At 34.9% G+C, this 21,961-nt stretch overlaps 2 protein-coding genes across 3 annotated transcripts; both read left to right on the forward strand.

The window, feature by feature from the left end:
- The first annotated feature begins 540 nt into the window (after window positions 1-540).
- LOC129902798 (uncharacterized) lies at window positions 541-14,498 on the forward strand. Of its 2 annotated transcripts, none has more exons than XM_055978204.1 (9): window positions 541-752; window positions 1,651-1,702; window positions 2,284-2,357; window positions 3,741-3,842; window positions 10,536-10,676; window positions 11,826-11,877; window positions 12,311-12,384; window positions 13,860-13,949; window positions 14,298-14,498. In XM_055978204.1, the coding sequence occupies exons 1-9, from the start codon at window positions 592-594 to the stop codon at window positions 14,374-14,376; spliced, it is 825 nt and encodes a 274-aa protein (XP_055834179.1). In that variant the 5' UTR covers window positions 541-591; the 3' UTR covers window positions 14,377-14,498. The 2 variants fall into 2 exon arrangements, with proteins under 2 accessions (XP_055834179.1, XP_055834180.1); XM_055978205.1 differs by having other exon boundaries at window positions 14,303-14,498.
- A 1,762-nt stretch (window positions 14,499-16,260) lies between these two features.
- LOC129904089 (NAC domain-containing protein 41-like) lies at window positions 16,261-17,295 on the forward strand. The gene has a single exon (XM_055979618.1). It carries the CDS (start codon window positions 16,290-16,292, stop codon window positions 17,169-17,171), a length of 882 nt encoding a protein of 293 aa, XP_055835593.1. The 5' UTR covers window positions 16,261-16,289; the 3' UTR covers window positions 17,172-17,295.
- The last annotated feature ends 4,666 nt before the right edge of the window (window positions 17,296-21,961 follow it).

Raw genomic sequence — 21,961 nt, forward strand, 5'->3', positions numbered from 1 at the left:
TTTTGAGACACATGCTTTTCATTTTGGGAAAAGAATACTTGTACCCCAAAAAGAAAATTATTTACAAGCATCTATCCTCCTGTTTTTAACTACTAATTCACGTTTATTGCTTGATACCATTAGAGTATATATATTACAAACAATGTTTCAGTGAAAAGTCTATTCAATTACTGATTGATACCATCAAAGTATATAAATACCATCAGAATATATAAATACTATCATAATGTGTATATATATACACTATGATGATATTAAGGATGAAGAAGCAGTGGTTCAGTGAATATAACAAGGGGCAAGCGGGTAAATAATTTGAGCCGTGGATTCAAATCTAAATAGTTTAAGTTGAATCCAATTTGAATAAATACTTTATTTGATGGGTTAAACTTTATTTTTTTATTTTGCTATTTTATATATTTTTTTACCGTTATTTTGCTAAATACACCAAGTTCAAAGTTGTTTCCATTTCATTAAGATTACAAATACAAGAAAATTTTTGACATTTGAGACAGTGACTCACAAACTCAATGGACGTGGAGCAATGGCCTTCTCACATTTTACCCCTTTTTCAGCACGCTTCCTTTCTCCCTTATGCAAAACTCGAAGACGAAGACAGAGTACTCAAAAATGGCAGCAACGTTAGCAATTGCGTTAAAGAGTCTCTTCGCCGTATTGGGATGTTTGATTACAGCCATTATTATCTACACCGTCGCCACTGATGGCCTCCCTTTCCGCATACAACTCCTCACCTCGTATTTCCCTTTTCTCTCTCTCTCTCTCTCTCTTTGTGTGTGTGTGTGTCCTACTAATTCTACTTTGGATTTCATTTTTTTGGATCATTAATGCTTCTGTTTGGATGAATTGGGGTTGAATGTTTATCAGTACCAAAAATTGTTGAATTATGGAAACAAAAACCGTATCTAAAAGATTAAATTTTTCGGAAAAAGGATCACTTTTAATTACATTCTTATATTTTGAACCCCAAAAGCAGGATTTCTGTATTCTCACCTTTACTAAAAGTTCAAGCTGCTAGAAACAAGATAATCAATTTTAATTTGTTCCTTTTTAGTTGGATATAAAAGATACCCCTTTGCCTTTTAACGTATTCTTTAATTCTAACTTTGTTTGAGCCCCAAGATTAAACTACAGTTTGATATATTTGTCATATCTTTAGTTCAAAAGTTTCAGTACTTTCTTAAACTCACGTACAAGTTAAAATAGGAGAAAGAAATTGAAACTGGAATAACATTTTTTAGTTAATTATGTGTTAATTATCTTATAGTAGTCCCTCGTTCTCATTTTATGAGAAGTTGTAACTGTTTGGAGAGTCCAACGATTTTTATTACGTCAATTTTCTCAAACTTCTTTTAAATATTTTGAATCATTAGCTATATTGACTTGTATTACTTTTCGTGTAGTTTACAAATATATAAGTTTTATTTTAATAAAATTGAAGAATCTATACCAGAATGCATACTCAAAATAGGATTTTTGACCCTTGTACTCCAAGTCTCCAACAGAGGGAGTAACATTTTTTGTGAAAGCTGTTAGGAAAACGGAACTAACATGAAATTGGGATTTTGACTTGAAAAATAGTTTAGTTCCATCTGATTTTCAGACAATCTGAAATGAGTGGGATGAATCTTGCAGGTGGATGGCAGCAACCCTGATAGATTTCTACATCCACGTGTTTGTTATAGGGGTATGACATGATCAATTTACTGCTTTAAAATGTTTCATATGCGAACCTTTATTCTGAAGTGGTGCATTTTATTTGCTACAGTTTCACTAGCATTGGATATTAAGGAGAACATGTTGAATTTGATACACCCACTATGTTAGAAGTTAGACATATAAATGGTATAAAAGTTAAAAGAGCATCACAAGAGTGCAGGTTTGCACGATTTGTCAAAACAGTTCATTAAGAGTCTCGGAAATTTGTGCCAACACCATATAGTTTGCTATTTTTAGTCTTGCTGAGATTTGAAGTTTCCCATTGCACTTCACAGGAGCCCAAGGGGTTGTGCAAATGCTACTGTAGAATGTCATCCTGCAGTTTAAGCAAAACATTGATTAGGAAAATATCTAACCCTGTAGTTACCCTTCTTGGCTCTTTATTTTTTGCTGGTTTGCATCTTTGAGGTCCTTTAGTTTTCAACTGCTTTGTAAACAATTTTTTTATTCCAAGACATTGGCCAGAATGCATCACACGTTACTATGTTTCTCTGCTTTTATCATCTAAAGGCAAAAACAATGCTCTCTGTTTTGGTGTTGTGTTATCAGTCCTGGGTTGTCTACAAGGAATCAAACTGGATTACTGCAATACTTTGGGTGGTCTTGCTAGTATGTTTAGGAAGGTATGCCACCCTTATTCATGTATAAGAACAACTTTGATATACTTTTAGTTCAGATTATGACTGTTCTTCAAGCTTTCTCTTAGCATCTCTTATATGACTGAATTCTCGGGTTGAAAATTTTCACATATTTGAACAGTGTGACCCAATTTATTATTCTCTTGGCTAGTACTGTAGTATTATCTCGTGAAGAATCCTCTGATGGCTTGTTATATTTTTTTTTTGGGGTTATAGGTTACTATCTGTTGACATACACACTCTTGGTTTTGTTTTTATATATCTATAATATGAACCAATCATGTGATATGGAGATTTTGAAGTGCAATTTTTAGTTCATGGACACTTTTGGTGATCAAATGTGGGGTTCAAAGGTCGCTTTTTCTGTCTAGCTATCATTTTTGGTTCCATGAATTTAGTCAATGCAGGAGACCTGTGACAAATATTTAAACCTTATTATGTCATAGAGTTTGACGTTTTATTTGCTTTTATACTCACTTTCTACCTGCATGCTATTTGTTAAGTTCCCATTTTCTGTTTTTTGTCTTTTCCCATGGGCATTACAGTCATAGGGTTGATGTTCCCAAGTATTTATATCTTTGTGTTTGCTTCCATGAATTCCCTTTGCATATAGATAACTTCCTTGATGAAACACCCATTCAATCAATCAATTGATCAACTATACCTCAAACTGAACTAGGTCGGTGATTCAAATCCTCTACATATTTCTCTCTATTTGGGCCCACGTCATTCCAACACTAGCTAGAAGTTTGTCTTGTAAGGCAAAGTTTCAGAAAATCTCTAAATGTCACACTTATGAACCTAATATTTATGTAACAGCATAAATTATGCCTCAATGCACACTAGTTGGTATTATTGGTTTGGATCTGTACTTCCACATTGTTCCTTTTTCAGATTTGCAATGATTCCTAGATTTTTTAGGTCTTTTCAGACAATCTCCTCCATGTGATTTTAGGTCTATCTCATCCCTTTCAACACCTTCAATCACCACCATGTTACACCAATTGACTGGTGTATATTTGATGTATTTTAGGTCTATCAAAGATGACTTTCTCTTACTATATCCTCTATGTGTGCAACTGCATTTTTGTTTCTACGTATATTCAATTTTGTATGACTTCACATTTACCTTGATATCTTTTTTCATCTAGTATTGCATAAGATAAAAGTTTTCTTGCATTCTAGTGGCAATGACTGTCTTCTTTTTCAGTTTGTAATATCCTTGCTTGGCATCAGAAGGCCATGTTGTCATTGCCCTTCACAAAGTTCAATCAATATCACACATAAATGTTTGTCAATTTTCAATCAATATCACGCATAAATGTTTGTCAGTTTGTGACTATAACATTCTCTTTACTCCCTTTACAGCATTACTACATGTGGATACATCGTTTTGCAATTGTGTAAGCTTTCAACTCAGGAATCTTTACAGGATCCAATTTACTTTGTCCTATTACGACGTCAGAAAAAGTGAGTAGATATTTGCACAAAGTTCTTTTTTCCTTCATAGTTTCTGTTTTTTATTTCTCTCTTTGGAAACCAGAAAAAGGAAAAGAGAGAATTTCAATTGGAAATGATGTTTAGTTCATATATTTTTCATGTATGCATGTCCAACTGTTTGAGGATACTCGTGAAACTGAAATATCGTGCACAAGTTTGGTGTTTAGTTGGAGAATATATTTGCAAGTGTAATAAATAATTGTTGTTAACAAGAGCTGACTCTTGTTGTTTTAGCTCAGTTCGTATCATGTCTATTGCTTTGTTCAGAGTAGGGTGAAGTGAAAATATGTAGAAAAGTGTGGTTCTCAGAATTAAAGAAATGGATTACATACTCTTCACAGGTCAAGACAATTGTGGAAACCTAGCCTGTACTGGTTCTGACATTTTGTTGTTCATTATTCATTGTTTTACTCTTCATTATATGAATTGTTGTTCATTGTTCATTGTTTTACTCTTCATTGATCATATAATTATAGTGGTAAAGTCAAAGAAGGTAAAATGTCACACTTTGGATTATCGAACTTTGGCATTTGTCTTGGACAAAACTAGGGTTCAAATGCCTCATCCCCATTTTGGAAAATAAAGTTTTCGATTATAGGACAAAAACAGACTAGACAACGAAATGTCGCATCCTCCATTTTTGCATGAGAAATTACCAGTTGAATACTTTAAATATGTGCCACTTTGGCTCATCGAACTTTGGCATTTGTCTTGGACAAGACTAGGGTTCATGTTAAAATTGACAAGATTCTAGATAGTCTTAATGTAGCAACTTGATAGGTGAAAGTTTGATAAACTTTGACATCTTGACGAAATGTCATGAATGACATCAAGAGCAAAAATTTATTCTTATAAATAGGTAGCTCTTGATTCATTTGAAACACACCTCAAAAACATTTCTCTCTTGTCTTCTCATATTTTAAGGCATCTTATAAATATGTAGCTCTTGATTCATTTGAAACACACCTCAATATCATTTCTCTCTTGTCTTCTCATATTCTAAGGCATTTGCAAAATACATTAGAAGAGTAGAGAATTGATAGAACAATTTTCTTAGTTGTATTTGGAATCTCTCCCCTTTCTTTGTTAATCTAAAGGCAGTTGTTCTCTGGTAGACGTAGGATCATTCTGATTCGAACCATGTTAAATATTGTTGTTCTTCCTTGTTCTTTATATTTTCACGTTTCCGCTAACAATTGGTATCAGAGCCAAGATTCTGTCTGAGTATGCTCTGTGATTGTAATACAGTCTGAACTTTCAGATCAGAAAAGAATTAATTTGGTTTTCTATATTTCCAAATACTTTGTAGTAGAAGAGGAAGAACAAGTAAAAATGAGTTTCATGAAGTTTGAAATTGATTAATTTAGTGGGTGCAACAACTTCAATATCTAGAAAATCCAGATGATGGCATTACTGCGGAGGAAAGGTTCAATCCACGCTATTGACGCAAAGTACCCCGATAACACATCGATTTCCTATAAGGCAAAGAATTGAAGGAGATGCATTGAGTGTAATCCAACTATCCCTTGCACCTAACGTGCTTTGTGAAGTAAGTACAAGTACCGAGGAGACGGCCAAACAGTTATGGGAATAGGCTGGAAGGGCTTTACCAGAACTGGTCGGTTACAACAAGGATGTTGTTACAACGGCGTCTTCACACATTTAAGATGGAGTCAGGTACTTTGTTGTAAGACCATCTAGATGCATTCAATAAACTTGTGATGGACTTATAGATTGCCAGAATTAAGAAGGATGAGGAGACGCTTGCATATGCTTTGCTATTTTCATTGACTTCAAAATATCATGATATTGAGAATTCAATGATGTATAGCAAGGCGCCTATCATTCTTGAGCAAGTGCGGCAAGCACTTAACTCCTGTGATGTGCGGAGGCATTTTGAAGGAGACAAAGATAATGAAGCTAGTGGGCTCTTTATAAGAGATCGTACTAGCCAACAGGGAAGGAGCAAATCAAAGCACAAATCAAAATCTCGTGTGAACAAGAAGAATGCAGAGTGTTGGGGCCGTCACAAGAAGGGATACTTTGAACGAGATTGTCCTATGTCAAAGTCCAAAGAAAAGGCGAGTGCATCCATTGTTGAGCAGGTACATACTTCTGATGATGAATATGTACTAACAACATGATGCAATAGTGGAGTGAGTATATGACAACAAATGGGTGTTAGACTCTAGTTGTACTCTGCATATAGCATTCCGAAGAGATTGGTTCAGCAGCTATGAGAAAAGTGGAGGAACTGTAGTAATGTGCAATAATGCAATTTGTAAAATAGTTGGCATTAGTTCAATTCGGGTTTGCTGCCATGATGGAATCGTGAGGACTATTAGAGAAGTCCGTCATGTTCCTGATTTGAAGAAGAATTTGATATTCCTGGGTACTCTAGATAATCAAGGCTACAAGTACATGAGCGAGAGAGGTACAATAAAGGTGTCTAAAGGTTCTTTAGTCATGCTGAAGGCCAAGAGGGAGGATGGCCTCTACACACTAGCAGGAGGCATCATTGTTGGCTATGTTAATACATCTACAGTGTAGCAGTTATCTGATGATGACAAGGCAAGAATATGGCACATGAGACTGGTCCATATGAGCGCACGAGGACTGGAGATGTTAAGCAAACGCAACCTTTTGAACAGTGAGAAGATCAACACACTTGAATTTTTTGAGCATTGCGTCCTAGGGAAGCAGAAAAAGGTCAGTTTCAGCACTGGCAAGCACAAGACGGGAAGAGTGCTAGACTATATCCATTCAGATTTATGGGGTCCCTCTCAGCTTCCATCGAGGGGAGGAAAGAGGTATCTTCTCACATTCATTGACGATTTTTCACGAAAGGTTTGGGTGCATTTTTTGAAGGCAAAAAGTGATGCTTTTGAAGCATTTAGAGAATGAAAGATTTTGGTTGAGAATCAAATGAAGAGAAAAATCAAGTATCTTCGCACAGATAATGGCTTGGAGTTTTGCAGTGAAGAGTTCAATAATTTCTGCAAGTTTCATGGGATCGCAAGACATAAGACGGTCAGGCACACACCACAGCAGAATGGAGTTGTTGAGAGAATGAACAGAACTCTTCTTGAGAAGGCTCGTTGTATGCTCTTACAAGCCAAAATGTCCAAAGTGTTTTGGGCTGAAGCAGTTCTCACTGCTTCTCATATTTTCAATCGATCTCCAGCATCAACGATTGACTTTAAGACTCCGAATGAGGTATGGTCAGGTGAACCCTCTAACTATTCATACCTGCAAATATTTGGGTGTCCGGCTTATTATCATGTTAATGAAGGAAAGCTTGAACCAAGAGCTAAAAAGGCTATATTCGTAGGGTATGTAGATGGAGTAAAAGGGTACAAACTTTGGTGTTTATCTTTATTCAAATTTGTTGTTAGTAGAGATGTTACCTTTGATGAATCCTCTATATTTGATCCTCATAAAGTTTTTGTGGAGTTATCAATAAGCAAGAACGAGCAGATGGAGCTACCGGTGGAGCATACCAAGGAAAAGGATCAAGAGACTCAAGTTGATGAGTCAAAAGATGTAGATCTTGAAGAACATTTTGTCAATGAACCATACACAATTGCGAAGGGAAGGGACAAAAGGCAGATACGGAAATCAGAACGTCTTATAGAGCAAGCAAATCTGATTGCATACGCCTTCGTAGCTGCAGAAGAAGAGATTAAAGATCTCGAGCCCTCTTCGTATGTTGAAGCAACTTCTTGCAAAGATGCTGCATAATGGCGGTTAGCCATGATGGAAGAGATGGAGTCTCTTCACAAAAATGAGATATGGGTCTTAGTTGAAAGGCCAAAGGGGAAGAAGACAGTTGGATGCAAGTGAATCTACAGAAAGAAAGAAGGTATTCCAGAAGTGGAAGATGCTAGGTTCAAGGCGAGATTGGTTGCAAAGGGTTTCAGTCAGAAGGAGGGAATTGACTATAATGAGATCTTCTCTCCAGTCGTGAAACATAACTCAATTCTTGTGCTACTAGCATTGGTTGCACAATTTGATTTGGAGCTTCAACATCTTGATGTCAAAACTGCTTTCTTACATGGTGATCTAGAAGAGACAATCTATATGGAACAACCTGAAGGTTTCCTAGCTGAGGGAAAAGAAGATCATGTATGCCAACTGAAGAAGTCTTTGTATGGTTTGAAGCATTCATGACTACACATGGATTCTCGAGGAGTGCATTTGATAGCTGTGTGTATCACAAGAAAATGTCTAGTAGCTCTATGATTTATTTACTGTTGTATGTTGATGATATGCTTATTGCTGCTAACAACATCACAGAGATAAATATTTTGAAGAAACTGTTGAGCAAGGAATTTGACATGAAGGATTTGGGAGTTGTAAAGAAAATTCTTGGAATAGAGATTTCAAGAGAAGATAGTGTTGTACATCTTTCTCAGAAGAGGTACATCGAAAAGATTTTTGAGAGATTCAATATGCAGATGAGCAATCCTGTAAGTATACCGTTAGCTTCTCATTTTAAGCTTTCAGAGTTACAAACGCTTCAGTCTGGGGATGAGGTGGAGCATATGTCAAAAGTTCCTTATGTTAGCGCAGTTGGTAGCATTATGTATGCTATGGTGTGCACATGTCCAGATATTGCTCAATCTGTAAGTGTGATAAGTAGGTACATGGACAATCCAAGAAAAAGGCATTGGGAAGCTGTCAAGTGGATATTGAGATATCTCAAATGAGCTTCTGATGTTGGCCTAACCTTTCGAAAAAGTGAAGGTATTTCAGTTCTCGGTTATGTGGATTCTGACTATGCAGGGGATCTTGATAGAAGAAGGTCCACAACTGGATACATCTTTACTCTCATTGGCAGTGCCGTTAGTTGGAAATCGACTTTACAATCGATTGTCGCTTTGTCAACAATAGAGGCAAAATATATGGCAGCAACAGAGGCAGTGAAAGAAGCTATCTGGTTGAAAGGTTTGGTGGCAGAATTGAGTTTGGTTCACCTGGAATCAACTCTAAGATGTGATAGTCAAAGTGCTATTCATTTGATTAAAAAACAAAGATTTCCTGAGCGCACCAAAAATATTGATGTCAGATTTCATTTCATTCGAGATGTCGTTGAAGAGGGAGCTCTCAAGGTCGAGAAGGTTATCATAGATAATAACGCTGCAGACATGTTGACCAAGATAGTCCCGCTTGCCAATTTTGCACATTGCAAGGACTTGGCGGGAGTATGCATCAACTGATGCAAACTCTGGGAGAACAACTGCTAGGTGGAGCTAGTGTGTTCAACAAAGATTTGATTCTTCTTGTTTCTTACCACGGGATTGCCTAGTAAGCTTAGAAGTTTTGGCCGGAGTTCTTCATACGCATGCTCGAAACGCAAACCATGGTGGAGATTGAAAGAGTTGAGGTTGAAGACACAATCAAAAGTTGCTGAAAGAAAGTTGAAAATGGAGAATCTTGACAAGGTGGAGATGTGTTAAAATTGACAAGATTCTAGATAGTCTTAATGTAGCAACTTGGTAGGTGAAAGTTTGGTAAACTTTGACATCTTGACAAAATGTGATGTTATTGATGACATCAAGAGCAAGAATTTATTTCTATAAATAGGTAGTTCTTGATTCATTTGAAATACACCTCAAAAACATTTCTCTCTTGTCTTCTCATATTTTAAGGCATTTGCAAAATACATTAGAAGAGTAGAGAATTGATAGAACAATTCTCTTAGTTGTATTTGGGATCTCTCCCCTTTCTTTGTTAACATAAATGCAGTTGTTCTCTGGTGGACGTAGGATCATTCTGATCCGAACCACATTAAATATTGTTGTTCTTCATATTTTCACGTTTCCGCTAACAGTTCAAATGCCTCATCCCCATTTTGGAAAATGAAGTTTTCGATTATAGGAAAAAAAAACCCAGATAAATCAACAAAATGTTGCATCCTCCATTTTTGCCGAGAAATTACCAGTTGAATACTTTAAATATGTGCCTAGTTTATATGGTAGATATATCTTCCATTTTGTTAGAAGAGTTAGATAAAAGGTAAGTGTGACTTTGATGCTCTCTAAGACATTTAATTATCCTCATATTGTATGGTACGTTTGGATTTCATTGGGAAAAGCAACTAAAATCAAGTATTCTTAACAATAAAAATATACAAGTATTTTTATCAGCAATATACTAAAGAGATAAATTCTTGGTGAATGTTTTTGTTATTTAGTCACGAGCATCGGCTTTCTCTGTACCTATTAAGTAAATATGCAGCTTCCCAAATTAAAGCACTATTACGTATATCACTTCTTAAGTATATTGGCTTCTTATAAATATATCAGTCATCCAAGATCTTTAGTGGAATAACAATGGTGCTTCTAACTGCAAGTTGGATCATTCATATCATACGTTGTGTTTTCTAGTTACCCTTATTGTGGTTGTTTCTCTTGTACAAGACCATGCAGTGTATTACATTATCATGTCATGTAGTTATGAACTGTATTAATAACCTACTTTTTGCAGAAAATAATTGTACTAAAACTGTAACTGATATAGATAAGTGTTCCTTTAAAAAATAAAATATATAAGTGTTCATGGAGTTTGAAGCTTTCCTCATCAATGGTATATTACTGGCAGCTATATTTGTTAGTTTTCTTTGTGAAAATGATCTTAATTTATAATGATATTGTGATTTAGGACTGAAACGGAACAACAGAGGAAATGTTCTCTTTTAACTGCAAGAATTCTATCTCCTGCTTTGGGCTGTCTAATGCTAGGGACATTGATTTACACCATTGTAACTGATGGTTCTCCATTTCGCAGAGATGTTTTTACTCCGTAAGTTATTTGTTTATTTATTTATTCCTATTTTAAACAGATACCATTAACCTTGTTTTTTCTGGTCAAATGGAGACTCTGCCACCAATTTAGAGGATATTAGCATTGATGGAGGACTTCGTCAGTACTTAAAAGTTTGTTTGTTTTCTTGTTTGAACTATACGTAGATCTCCTTTCTGCTGCTTTCTAAATTGATGCACTTTATGGGAAGTGGCACAAACCTCTCTTAACTGAAAGTTTTTGTGCTATTCTGGAGGAAAACTTCCTTTTCATTTATTCAATGTCATATCAGCATTTTATTTGCTTAAGGAAGTCTTTCCTGGAATGAGTTCCTAAATGAGAGAATATCTGTATAACTGTATTACAGTGATTCCGAGGTTGGGATAAGGTTACTGAAAATGACTTGTGCTCTCAAAATGTATAATGTTTTATCTAATAATATTGCCTTAAATCATTTTGCATGACCCAGGACTATTGATGATTTCTTACCTCATTCTAATCATTTAATCCTTATTTGTTTTTTACCGTGTAAACTTAATATATTAAAACATATGACTAGACTGATCTATGGTGAGCTTTATAACTTTTCCCTGCGTTACATGATACTACCTTCAGTGTGACATATGATAGATAATATGGTAAGTATGGTATTTCAAACTCTATAATAGGAAGAGACGTGCTTCTCTGATGCAAAATTTTAATCAGAATTTTTGTAGTAATTATCCTCTTCTTTGGTTTGTAAAGTCTAACCAATGGAATAATTTTGAAATTTGAAATGAGCTCTTTCTTCCACTACATGGATTCACTATGTACAGGGCATTCTTAGGGCCTAGATTGAGGAAAAGTATCAGCATTTCCTATCTCTATTCTGGTTGATGACGTGCAACCCTAGAAAATTGTTTTCTTCTTTGTCCAAAGGGCTGTGGTCTACAACAACATACCCAGTGAAATCCCACAAGTGTGGGGTCTGGGGAGGGTATGATGTTCTATCATTTGCAAATTTATTTGGAAGTTTCTTCTGGAAAACAAACTTCATGAGTTTGTGCTGAAGTGATACATATGCATCCTCATACATCAGCCTGAGTATAAACTTCTGTTTGGTATAAATCTTACTTTGACATGCAAATTAAGAAGTCAATAAATGTGCAGGTGGCTGACAACAACAGTAATTGATTTCTATGTCAACGTTGTGGCTCTCTCGGTAAGCTTTTCACTGTTTAGCTGCCTTTTTTTAAAAAAAATTTAAAAAATTGGGGGTAGGGGAAGGGGAAATGGGGGAGGAGATTGCATGGTGGGAAATCAAACCCTCACCAAAAAAGAGAAAATTCAGGTAGCCAACCAACTGAGCTACTACGATTTCCCTCTACTTAGCTACCTTTGCTCTTAATCTCACTGGTATTTGAAGATTTTTCTGTCTATAGCTTGATAAGGAAGTCCAAAGTTTGTAAAGTACGATACTATGTATGGCTAGAGCATGCAGCAACATATACACTTAGTTAATACAGTAATAGTTGACTAGTACTAATTAGGTGTCTTATCTTAACTTGGACCAGTTGCTGCATTATGTGTCAAAATCATCAGTTAGGATTTTTCACGGGATTTTTTTATCTTAGATGAGTTACACTGTTTTTCAGGTTTGGGTTGCATATAAGGAATCAAGTTGGTTGAGTGCAGCTTTTTGGATAATACTTATAATTTGTTTTGGCAGGTACGTTTTTTTTTGTTGGATAATGCATAAAATGTACTCCCTCCATCCCATTTTATGTGATGTAGTCTAACAAGACACGGAGTCTTAGAAATATGGAAACACTTCGCAATGTTTCATAACTATCCTTTAAAATAATTTTTTTAAAAATATAACAGTACACCTTTTGGACTTCTTGCCAAATAAGTGCGTTCCAGCATGGATTTAATGTTGATAGTGTCATTAAATATTTACCAAATAAGTAAATGTGTCATTCTTTTTGGGATTGACTAGAAAGGAAAGTGTGTCACATAAATTGGAGTAGAGGGAGTATCAGTTTGAAGTTAGCTTCATCGGTACGTCATCTTATTTGTTGCTCTATATATGTGAGAGCAAAACATGAACTCTCATTCATGGAATGAGGAGTTCACGTATATGTGTTTGCATGCCTTAATATGATTCTGAATGAGAAGGGGTTCTGTGATATTGTCGAAATAACTTAAAAGATCTTGCTTGTTTGCCAAGAAGTCAATTAATATTCCAGGCTTTGCCTATGACAACTGCATCAACAACTAGTGTGCATTATTGCCCTCTTTGTAGCATCAAGCTTTAAGTTTCTATAGTTCTCCTAAACATGAATTTATATTCCATCAAGAATAACCATAGTTCAATCTAGTTAGTATTTCCTAAACATGAATTTATATTCCTTCAACTGTATCACTGTAAAGGATGGCTTCATTTTTTCCATTGTGAGAAAATCATCTTTTCTTTTTGATATAAGTATTGAAAACACCCCTAAACTCGGCGTGAATTATTAGCTTTATCTCCGAACTATTGATAGCCTTAAAAACATTCCTTTACTTGACTAACTGAACTTAAATACACCTCCGATCTTGCAACATGAGTTAAATACACCCGTCAATTCTCGCCAACTTTAGGGGTGCTTTCAATACTTCTCTCGAATTTTTATTAAGAATCCCATGCTCCTACAAGAGTTTGAAACCACTTGCTATGTCTTGTGGCAGATCGGGGGTGTATCTAAGTTCAGTTAGTCAAGTAGAGGGGTGTTTTTAAAGCTGTCAATAATTTGGGGATGAAACTAATAATTTGTCTGAGTTCAGGGGTGTTTTCAATACTTATCTCTTTCTTTTTCTTTTTTCACGTTTTCGTCCTTTAGCTTCACGGTTACATGTGGTCAGGTTCTGAGCATGTTTTAGAACAATTGAACCTATCAAAGCAACTAAAAGGATGAACCCCCTTAACGAAAATTCTGTCTTCGCCAATGATTAGAATAGACTCCATATGTTAAATAGATACTTAGGGGTAACGGAACTAAGAAAAGAAGATAGAAAAATTGTGTTTCTTTTTCTCATTCAGGCAATTTTCTGGTCCCTCTAAAACTGATGTCACTTTTTCGGCAACATTTATCTGATATTTTGCAACAGTTTGTTTTTGGACCATAATTATATCTAATTCATGCTTTATGTTGATTTCCTCAGCGCCAGCACATGTGTCTATATTGCTCTTCAGCTTTTCAGTCTCTCATCTCAAGATCCCGTCTACCATGTTCTTTTCAGCAGCCACAACAGGCAAGTGTGTGCACCATCTGTTTAAGCGTGTGCTCCTCGTTATGACATAGATTTTGTTTGTTCATCCTTGTGAACAATCAAATGAAGAAGATATTACTTCCTGTTAGCTGTGCAACGACAACAACAATTTGTAGTACGGTTTTTTGAGCAAAAATTCATCCTTGTTCTAGTCAAAGTTGAACCATATTTGGAATTTCCTTTCATTAGTGCAAGTGATTGAATCCTTTTTCTTTTGTCCTTGGAATTTTTCTATATATTTGTTCATTGCTTTCTAATTTTAAGCTTTCATTGCTTCTTAACAATTCTGTACTCATTACAATGCTTTTCTTTGGTAACTGTTCTTATTAGGGCAGAAAAAGGGTATGAAGGAACGTCTCAAACAGAGAACATTGGAGAGGGTCAGCTAAGGAAGAAGCTTTGTGGTTGATTTGGTTTTGATTTCATAATTAGACTCTTTCATCGTTTTTATCTTTGTAACAAATACGTTAAATAATCAACTTCTAATGTACATGTGTTTGTGTAAAAGAACCAAAATCTTTTCTCTGATAATTATTTTGTGGGAAAATAATGCGTTGTTATTATTGATCATATGGTAGCATGTATGAAGAATATGTACAACACCTCTCAACAACAGAGATAATTTCGCGCCACGGAATGAATCGAGGGTTCAGAGTTTTGAAAAAGATAATACTATCAAAACAGAGGTTAAATAGAAGGAGAAATTTATGATAGATTTCTAAAGATTATGAACTACGAAAATAGAACTCTACAGACTATAGCAATACATGCAAATAACAAAATAAGCTTTAGTGACCATTAGAAGAGGATTCGGAGACAAGAAGAGTTAGTGGTATTACCGTCATCCATCTCCAAGAGAGAGAGTTTCAAGTATCTTGGGTCATTAATAATGATGATATTATACGTTGTGTTGGAGCAGAGTGTATAAAATGAATGCTCGCATTCTATGTCTTGTGTGATAAAAATGTGCCACCAAGACTTAAAAATTAGTTTATAAAGTGGTTGTTAGACTAGATATGTTGTATGGAACGGAGTGTTGATGGTCAAGAACTCACACATTCAAAAGATGCAAGTAACATAGATGAGAATATTGAGATAGATGTGTGGGTATACCAGAAGAGAATATTAGGAACATTGATAATGGAGACAAGGTGAGAGTGTCTGTGGAGGACAAAATGAGGAAGAATGAGACTGAGATAGTTTGAATATGTGAAGAGAAAATGCACAGATATCTCCTTATCTAGTGAGGAGGTTATGAGGTGATAAAGGTTGGCTGTAGTGGGTCTTAGGAGAGGTAGAGGTAGGCCGAAAAAGTACTAAAGAGACATTTCATGACATGCAGCTTACTGAGAACATGACCCTAGATATGAGGATATAAAAATTGTGGATTAAGGTAGAAGGTTAGTAAATAGTTGATCGTGGTCTAGCTTTCGATAACAGTTATCATTAGTACTCTCCCACTCTCTTATTAGTTGATTCTATTGTTACTTGTTGTTTTCATTGCTTCGGTTATCATATTATTTGTTGTTGCAACTGTTATTTTCTCCATTGTCCTAAAGGTTTCTTTCACTACGGTATTTCCTTTTACTGATCACCAATTTTGATATGCTTTACTTGAGCCGAAGGTATATCAGAAACAATATATATTCCTTCACAAGATACGGATAAGACTGCGTATATCACCCTCACAAGGTGTGAATTACATTTGATATGTTATTCTACCACAATTTAATTACTCAAAATCTGAAAAGAAAAAAAAACTGACGGATAGCTTAGATAGAAATATCAATAATTGGGAAAAAAGTACACAATAAATATATGAGAATTGTACAATTTTAAATTTGAAAAGTGAGAGTTTGAAAGAATTGAAGAAAATTATGATTAAATATGTTTTTATTTTCTGAATGATATTTCTTTTTTTTTTTGGTCACAAACACCATATACTTAAAATTATTTTATATTATAAAGAAAGATAAAGTTGAAAGTGTAGTTCTCATCATTCAAAATAAGTTTTCCTTATCCAAACTTTCTATACTCTTGGTTATAGAGAACGTGTAAAAATATAAGAAGTTTATCCAAATATCCAATTGTCACAATTCTTTCCTTTTACTTCTTCACTTTCTTTTTTTTTTGTTAAAAAAAATCCATAAAAAATACAAAGTTTCCATATATGTTCTTTTGGCTATAGAAAACGTGTAAAAAGTTTCCATAAAAAGTTTATATGGAACTGCGCCTCTCTCTATAAATTGCTAACACTGTTTTCTTGTTTTTCATTGATTCTTTGAACATTTGAGAAGAAAGAAAAGAAGAGAAATTGAAGGCATGGAGAATTTGAAAGAAGGTTTCCGATTCAGTCCGACTGACGCAGAAGCTATTACTTTCTTGTTGAGATTCATTGCTGGGAAAGCGATGAATGATTCTGGATTCATTACCACTAATGTTGATACTTACAGCAAACAATTAGAGCCATGGGATATTTACAGTCACGGAATACCCTGCGGTAATGACGACGGGGACAACGACTCCACTCAGTATCGCTTCTTCATCACAAAGCTCAGTAAGAAAAGCGAGTTCAGATATAGTCGCAGTGTGGGAAACAAGGGCAGTTGGAAACAGCAAGACAAGAGCAAACCTGTTCGAAAGAACGGAGGAATAGTGATTGGATACAAGAAGAGCATGTCTTACGTGAATAAGGGATATAATCGAGACAATGGACATTGGTTGATGAAGGAGTACGACCTCTCTACGAAAATTCTTGACAAATTTGACAATGATTGCAGAGATTATGTGTTGTGTGCTATTAAGAAGAGAACTCCCACCAAAGATGACACAATGACGTTGATGAATACTGTTTCTGAAGAATGCAGGAATTTGGAGCACCAAACCTCGGCGGCTGTTGAATCGACTAGTTATGATGAGGCATTAGTAGTGGATGCAAGGGAGCTCCAATCAGAGTTGCAGAACAATATGCACAAGGAGGCAGACATGGTCGTTGAGCCATTATCATCCCCTTATACTGGCACAAACATCGTCGTTGAGCCATTATCAGTCCCTAATACTTTTGAAGGCACAAACATCGTCGTTGAACCATTACCAGCCCCTTATACTTTTGAACCTACGTACATGCTAGATTTTGATTATCAATATTTACCTGCTGACTTTGATTGTCTAAGAAGCATTACGGATTCATTATGTAGTTATTAGAATTCGAACAAGCTGTATAAATCTTTTTTAAGGTATGATTGAGCATTTATTAAATTCAAGCAAGTGTTCGGATTAGGCTCTTTGGCATACAAAAATATAGACCTCTTAATTAGCTTCTTATTGATATATGAATTTCCCCTTGTGTATGATCCTCTGTTTCCTCATATGTTGTGATTCTAACATTAATCTTTTCCACCATTATGTCACGGTTAATTCCTAAATATACATGAGTACAATTGATCTCTTAATCCTGATGCTTCAGAGAATAGCAAGAACTTGTATTGAGCCCATTTGCTATGAGTAAGACTGAACCTAAGGTATAAATATTTTGAAGAACTAATTCCGATCCAATCATATATTTTGAAAAAATAAAATTTGAAGTCCAATCCATACTCCAAACCAATTTTATTACTAGGTTGTTATAGAGAGGTTTGACTCTATCTAAGCAATTCATTCAGTTACCTATGCTCATAACTGGTTTTGAGATTCAACCTGTTATAGTTGCATGTAACTCCTTCCTTAGCTACTTATGCAAAGTTGGTGCTATTGAATTTTATAATGACAAGATAGATAGAGGTTTTATAGCAGATAATAACTATACCATTCTGCTTCACTCCTTACTCTACTGATCAACATTTCAAATATCGGAATCCTTTCTAGGAAACAATCGATCTAAAGATTTTAATGCTTGATAGACATTTTGAAGAGGTAGAATTCAGTTGTCTAAATCGTGGATCCTAGATATTCTTGTGATAGATATGCCTCCTGACAAGAGTAATGCTCAAATATCTGTTTCCCAAAAGCTACAATTATCAGGTATCTTGACATGTTTGGAATTTCTTCTAAAACAAACTTGGACTATGGAAACACTACTATAACTACTCAAGATGTTGCAATAATAACCATTCAAGAAAACTAACTTGTGAATCCCAAAGCCATTGCCATGAAAGGTTAAACAAAATAACGAGAATCAAATGGGAAATGCTGCTTTCGAAGGGATATTGAGATATTCAAGTAGGGTAAAACTAAAACTCCATGTCCATTGTTTTCATACTCATTTTTCTACACAGGGATTCTGGAAAGTCCAGTTGTATTGCCATGTTCTTGCAATGGATGTTGAAACATGTATCTCTAGTACTCTATCTGATGACCATTTGAGGTTTTCACTCAACTTTCACCAGCTTGAAGGAGTGATCCAATTAAATCATAAAGTTATAGTTCGAGAAACGTGGATTAAAGTAATGCTGAACACCAACAACATTAGGTACATTTGTCTTCTTGAACTAGTTTTTTGGACATAAAACTTATAAGTCGGTCAAACTAGCTTATACACTCTTCTTGATTTATTTGCACGTTTTGTCTTATAAACACAAAACAACGGAATGCTCACTTGTAAATAGGATAAAAATGTCTTAAGTTTGGTTTTGGCATAATAGATAAATGTGCCATGTAATTTCGTTTCAGCTTGCATTTATGCGCTTCAACTTTGGGTATGCACAAGTGTCACGCTCCGAGCCTACACCCTAGACGTGACGGGCACTCGGAAACCATTGTTGGTCCCAAGCGAACACTTGGCCTAACTTACTACTAAACTGAAGATTCAACATACATGCGGAAGCTTTAATAAGTGAACTTTTGATAAAAACATTTAAGTCAAAACTCAAAACATCTCAATCTCAATTTATGTAACGTCTAAAAATAGCTCTTAATATAAAAATGGTAATGTTTAAAACATCAAAATAAATAAACTAAATTGACTCACTAACTTTGACTATCTATGAAGCCTTTACTACCTGAAGATAGGTGCCAAGACAATATCCACGGTTATCTGAGTATAAATTAAATAAAATTGAACTAACTATACTGGAGCCCTCCGAAAGCAACGAGGTTTCACCAACTGTTCAAGGAAAGAGATCTTACTGAAGTGTCTGCGATCGAAACTACTTGAATCAGTACATGAAATGTATAGTATATAATAAAGCTAAATGAAACAAATAACTAAAAAAAACACTGCAACTGATAGAATATACTCAACTGGATGTAAAGAAATAAAATCATTTATCTTTACAAAATTCTTACTATTTGTAAACTCAACAATATAAAGTAATATGGTAAAAATATTTTTTAACTCTATTTGGGAGATTCTCTATCCGACAACCATCACTATGAGCTACGTGATGATACAATGTCTCGCCCACGCTGCCAGAATCGTCCTATCCCTTGCCAGGGTATAAGACCTCTCAACTAAGTGGATCCACTAAGTAATATAAGGAAATCATTTACAAAGTATGAATCATTTACCCATGTTAGCTACATGGTTTATGAGGACTATGAGTTGTCTGAACTCTTTCCCATATCGATGCTCATTACTACTCCCATTAATTATATGCTCATGCTCAACTCAATGTTTAAAAATATTGTCTTTTTTGGGTTTGAGGTAATTACTCAAACTAGTCTCTTAAAAAAGGAAATTGCTTTAAACTTATTTAGAATTCAAGGTTTCTCTTTAAAATGTTATCTTTGGGAAAATACGTAGTTCCCTATACTCTTCTCAAAGCTCTTCTTTTAAAACTCTTCTCCAAAACTGTTTTAAAACTTTTTTCAGAAATCAATTCAAGTAATTATATGGTTAAAAGGATCTCTTGTCAATTATTCCAAAAATCAACTCAAGAAGTAGGGTTCATGCTGAAATATAGACATGAACAATATCACAACAATACTCAACTACATGAATACAATAACTCAAGAATTGGATTAAAATTCATTCAACAATAGGCTTAACTCGAATTTACTCAAAATAACGGAATAAACCCCTAGATTACTCTTTTCGAAATTCTGATATATGTAGAACATGTGGACGAGCTAGTCCGACACTATGAAATTCTTACATACCTTAAAAGCTCCACAAATCTTAATGAAGAACCTAACTTGAAGAAGAATAATCAAGAGGCCCTTTCTTGAAATTCTTCAATTCGTTTTATTGGAAACCCTATGATTAAGATTTAAGATTTTTCTTAGAGATTCATGAATAGACGTAGAAATTTTGATTGGAAATCTTGAAATCTATAGAGAAGAACGTACCTTGATGAAAAACCTTGAAAGAGAACTCTAACTTGATATGTTCTTGAAAATTCTTGAGCGTTCAAGTTTAGGAATGAATGAGAGAGTTTTTAATTATGAAAACTGATTTTCTACATGTTTAGGGACATTAAAAAAACTCTTCAAAGATTTATAGGAAAAAAATAACCTAAAAAATAAAAGAGACGTCATTCAACTTAGCCATTATAGAAATCTGCCAGGTTGGAGCATCTTTGGTAAAATAGCTTTAACTTTATAATCCAAACTCGGATTGATATAATCTTGGTGGCATTGGAAAAATGACTCATAGACCTTTAATTTGATATGTCATGATCCACCTAACTACTTGACCCTTATACGGACTCATGCGAAAACTTAACCGATAAAAATTCTTTGGACTTGACTTAGTGTTAGAGATTCCTTATGACTCTACACCACATCTAATACACTTTAAATACTTAGGAATTGATCCTAACACATATATCAATTAGAATTCATCGAGGTCACCTATATGCACATGAAGAATAGTTCGGATCTTAACTTTAAAAATCATTGGGGTGTTACAACAAGTAGACATGTAAACTTGTATAAAGTTGAACAAGTAAATATATGTGTCCTATGTGGAATCCTACGTGACTAATTTGTGTTCTCTGTGTATTATGTCACATAGGACTCGTGTGTCTACTTATTTAATTTTATACAAATTTAAGCGTCTACTTGTACACATCCAAAGTTAGACGACATAGATGTTAGCTGATGCCAAATTAAATGACATGTTTATGTATTATGCCTTTGGATTTTGGCCAAAAATACCACTGAACTATTAGAAATAGGGCAAAAATGTCCTGCAGTTAGTAAATTGGCCCAATAATGCCCCCATCTCATTAAGTGCATTTAAGTTATTTTAACTGAATAAGTACATGCTTATTACATTCTTTTAGTAAATAGTAACTATTTATTATAGGGATAATGAGTATCCCTTGAACAATGACCGAAATCTAGTGACACAGCTTAACTTAACTAGAGTTTTATTACCCCCTCCCTTCTTCTCCCAAACTCATTTTTCTTATTTTTGTTCACCTGTTGTGTCAATGTGGCACCTTGAACCAAGTAAGTTATTTGTGTTTGTACACACGCGCCTGTCACGTCAGTAAATACCATGCCCTGAGTCTACTTCCTAGGTATGGCGTCACTCAAAAACCATTGTTGGTTCCCAAGCGAACCCTTGACCTGACTGACTCACTAAGCGAAAGATTTAACTCATAAAAATATAACTCATGATAGGTATGTAATTTATAAGCAATTTTAACTCAAGAAATAATTTCAAATACTAAAATATGATAGATGAATAGTTCAAAACATAACTCTAAAATATGACCTCAAACTTTGTCTGACTAGTCTATGAAGCCTCTAAAATAGGTATATGGACAGGCCCACGGCTACCTCAAACTGATAAATAAAAACTGAAAAGTAAAGACTTAATAGCGCCTCTGAATGCAAAGAGATCTCACCATAACGTTGGATGGACGTCTGATCTTCAACGATACGCCTATTGATGATCTCTATCACATGTGTCTGCATCATAAAATATTGCAGCGCCAAATGACGTCAGTATATGGAATGTATGATATGTAAAATAGCTGAAAGGAAAAATTACTCAAAGATACTCAACTCAAAAGACTCAACTTTAAAAATAGCTCAACTCAATAGAG

Source organism: Solanum dulcamara, chromosome 9 (assembly GCF_947179165.1).
Source record: "Solanum dulcamara chromosome 9, daSolDulc1.2, whole genome shotgun sequence".
NCBI classification, from domain to species: Eukaryota; Viridiplantae; Streptophyta; class Magnoliopsida; order Solanales; family Solanaceae; genus Solanum; species Solanum dulcamara.